This window comes from Cariama cristata, unplaced genomic scaffold (assembly GCF_000690535.1).
Source record: "Cariama cristata isolate BGI_N322 unplaced genomic scaffold, ASM69053v1 scaffold1007, whole genome shotgun sequence".
In the NCBI taxonomy this organism is placed as follows: Eukaryota; Metazoa; Chordata; class Aves; order Cariamiformes; family Cariamidae; genus Cariama; species Cariama cristata.
Window position 1 is genome coordinate 46,732 of NW_009626850.1, and position 3,573 is coordinate 50,304.

At 43.0% G+C, this 3,573-nt stretch overlaps 1 protein-coding gene across 3 annotated transcripts in view; it reads left to right on the plus strand.

Annotated features, from left to right (window-relative positions):
• Positions 1-2,429, plus strand: part of LOC104164745 (thyroid hormone receptor beta) — a 47,519-nt gene extending 45,090 nt beyond the window's left edge. The window contains exons 6-7 of one of the 3 annotated variants that reach the window (XM_009704180.1): positions 186-444; positions 1,911-2,429. In XM_009704180.1, the coding sequence (XP_009702482.1) occupies positions 186-444; positions 1,911-2,152 (501 nt within the window). In that variant the 3' untranslated portion in view covers positions 2,153-2,429. The remainder of the gene's footprint in view (positions 1-185; positions 445-1,910) is intronic. The other 2 variants (XM_009704179.1, XM_009704178.1) reach the window with 2 other exon arrangements.
• Positions 2,430-3,573: the final 1,144 nt, after the last annotated feature.

Consider the following 3,573-nt stretch of genomic DNA (forward strand, 5'->3'; position numbering starts at 1 on the left):
TAATGCAAACCTTGGAGGTTTGTTCAGTTCAGTCGGTCAGCAGCGTGTTTGGAGGGTAGCTGCACTGTGCGAGGTGCTGTCCTGGGGTGTGAACAGCAACTTCATGCTGTTGGATTTGTTGTGGTTGTAAAACCAACTCAGGTTGAAAAACATATCTTTTTCTTTACCATTTATAATTTCTGCAGCTGCCATGTGAAGACCAGATCATCCTTCTGAAAGGCTGCTGTATGGAGATAATGTCCCTCCGAGCAGCAGTTCGCTATGACCCCGAGAGTGAGACTTTGACACTAAATGGGGAGATGGCGGTGACAAGGGGCCAGCTGAAAAATGGGGGTCTTGGTGTAGTGTCTGATGCCATTTTTGACCTGGGCATGTCTCTTTCTTCATTTAACCTGGATGACACCGAGGTTGCCCTTCTTCAGGCTGTTCTGCTGATGTCATCAGGTGAGAACAGAAATATATTGGGATCCCAACCATTTTGAAACTCTTTAGTCTTTGTCACAAGCCTCTTTTTAAAAGAAATAGGGTATGTTAAATCTTGTAGTGTTGACTAGAGTAATGTGGGAGAAATTTTCTTTCAAAATCCCCATGCAGCTTAGAATTAGTTTGGTGAGCACTAGGAAAGAGTTCAGGGTATTCAGAGATGGGCAGAAAAGTGGCTTTGATAAAACACCTTGCTCGGTTTAGTACTTAGGGAGGAGGCAGGGATAATCCTCAGAAAGAAATCAGATCTGGTTCTGAGCCAATTTGCCTTGAATGAAAAACTGCTAATTTAGCAACAGTTGTCCGTACAGTAAGTTCCCTCTTCCCCTAGGTACTGGGCGGGAAGTACAGTTCACATGTTTCCATCAGTCTGATACGCTCAGTTTGATCTACCATCCTGTTTTCCTACTTAGCAGCACCACTGCTTGCTAATGGGCATTTGGGAGCTGTGCTGTTTCCCCACACTGGGACCATTTGCAACTGGTCTCTTGGTGGTGTGATACAGAAGCAGCACAGACCATTTCGTGTGATTTCCAAAGAGTTTCTAACTTTCTCAAATCGAATTTGATTTCAAATATGCTTCCACTGACTGTGCCAGGCCAAAGAGAAAATTCCATTCTTGGGCAGTGGCAGATTTGGCAAGATTTTGGTTTAAGACTGCTTTGAAGATTGGGCACTGGATAACAATACACAGACAGTGATTTACAAGCGTTAACTGTGTCTGAGATGGAAAGGTTTCCACATTAATCACAACACAGCACTTGAGCTTCCCAATCAAAACATTTTGATTTCTTTTTAGTTCCCCACACAGTGATACATGAGTTGGGGTTTCAGGGGACCTGCTTTCCCACAAGTGTTTCCTGAAGAGTGACCTGTGAAAGGAGCTTTCCCAGCACCCATCTGGGTGCAGGTTGAGACAATCGGCCAAACTTTTGGCCTTTGTTGTTCCTTGGTGCTCCGTAACAGTTTCCTTTGCAGCTCACCTGTGGATCAAAGCTTGATCAAAGCATTGATCAGACTGTAGAAAAACAGATAGGAAAGAACTGTAATTTAGATACCTGACAAGGAAATTTTTTTGGTTCTTTATTAGTCGTTTTACAGAAAGGTACAGATGGAAGCCTTAGCTGAGGTCAGGGATCTGTTGCTCTAGTCGCTGTAAGGAAACACTTCCCAAACAGCTCTACTCTAAATGGGCAAAGCAGGCAGAGGATGAAGAAAGAAAGAATTATTTCCTTGTTTTAACAGGGGTAGTACTGATAAGTGAGGTGTCCAGGGTCAAAGGAGTTGTTTGCAGCAGAGCCAAATGTTCTTGTTCTCCGTCCTTTCTTTCCTAACACTGAAATCATCCTGGTTTTTCCTGATTTATGATCAGGAATTTGTTAAAGTAAAGAAGTAATAATGATAATTCTGCTGCTTTGTATCTACAGATCGCCCAGGCCTTGTTTGCGTTGAGAGGATAGAAAAGTGTCAAGAGGGTTTCCTCCTGGCATTCGAACACTACATTAATTACAGAAAACACCATGTTGCACACTTTTGGCCAAAACTGCTGATGAAAGTGACAGACCTGCGAATGATCGGAGCCTGCCATGCCAGCCGCTTCCTGCACATGAAGGTGGAGTGCCCCACAGAACTCTTCCCTCCCTTGTTCCTGGAAGTGTTTGAGGATTAGAGAGACTGGAGCGGTTCTCCGCAGCCCCATCGCACTACTGGCTGTCATTTCATCCCGTTGCCCGGCTCTTCTCACCTCTGTTTGTTCTTCTTCTTCTTTCGTGCTCTTCTGTTTCTTGAGGGGGGGTTGGGTTTTTGTTTGGGTTTTCTTTTGGGGTTGCTGGGGGGCAGTTGTATACACATGGATGAAAACATCCCTTTAATGCGGGTACTTGTGACTATTGCAATTTGTTCTTCAGTCCTTTGATGTGAATGCTTTGACAGCTTAACAGTGAAAATACAAACAGACCAATCTCATTCACCAGCACTTGCGTGGTCACCAGCTCACACACATCATTGCTTGGAAAATATGGGAGAGGAATTGAAGTGGCAGAAAATAAATCGACCTCCGAGTTAAAACAGCTATTGTTAATTTGACCCTGGCAATTCTGTCTGGTATTGCCTCATTTTGCAGGGCACAAGCGACCAATCCATGAGATGAAATTTCTCGTCTACATGGTTGTTTCTGTTGTAACAATCATTATTATGATCTAGGCTCTTCATCATCATCATGATCCCATTGTTATCTGAGGATTGTTCCAGCAGATACAGTTTAACTATGCCCCATAAATCAAGTACTTAAAATAATGCAGAGTGTTAGAAGGGACTGACTCTTTTTTTTTTTTTTCCCCATGTGTATAAGAAAGTAAGATTCTTCAGTTCTTACTGCATTTGAACTCCAGGTAACTTCACTGGAAGGCGTGTTGGAGTAAGGAGGGGAATTTGATCCTCTGAGGTGCTTTTCCTGAGAGTGGAGAGGTCTCCTTTTTCTGAGGTGCATGGAAAATTTGTCACTCTGAGGGAGAAGGCTCTCTGTCAGGATAGGCTTTCCTTGGAGTTATTCAGGGATATAAATGCTCACAGAATGAGGACAAGGAGAACGAAACATACAGGGTGACCTTCAGATGGGACAGAAACCGACTGTGTTATTAACGACACTCAAGACTGCACAGCTTTACCCCAGTAATACAAATAGTGTTGCTTGGCAGTAATCTTTTGTTTTATATATATATATAAAGTTTATATGCACATATATATATAATTTTATATATATATAATAAGAAATCTTCAGCAGATGTCTTAAACATATTTCCATGTTTTTATCTTCTCTCTCTCCTCCTCTCACCTTCTTCTGTATGTGTGTGTTTGTGTGTGTTGATCAGCTAGGTTCTCCCTCCTTGTTGTCTGTCTGTGTTTCGTTTGGCTAGATTCTCTCTTGATTCCTTTAATTTATTTCCACTAACTGCACTAGCAGGAACCGAACGGAGCGATGACGGGATGTCCTGCTGCCGAAATCTGCAAGCCAGTACTCACAGTCCTGGAATGTTTGGAGGCCGGTGATGAGGGCATTATAGGTAGAGGTTGCTCTCTGTCATCCATCTC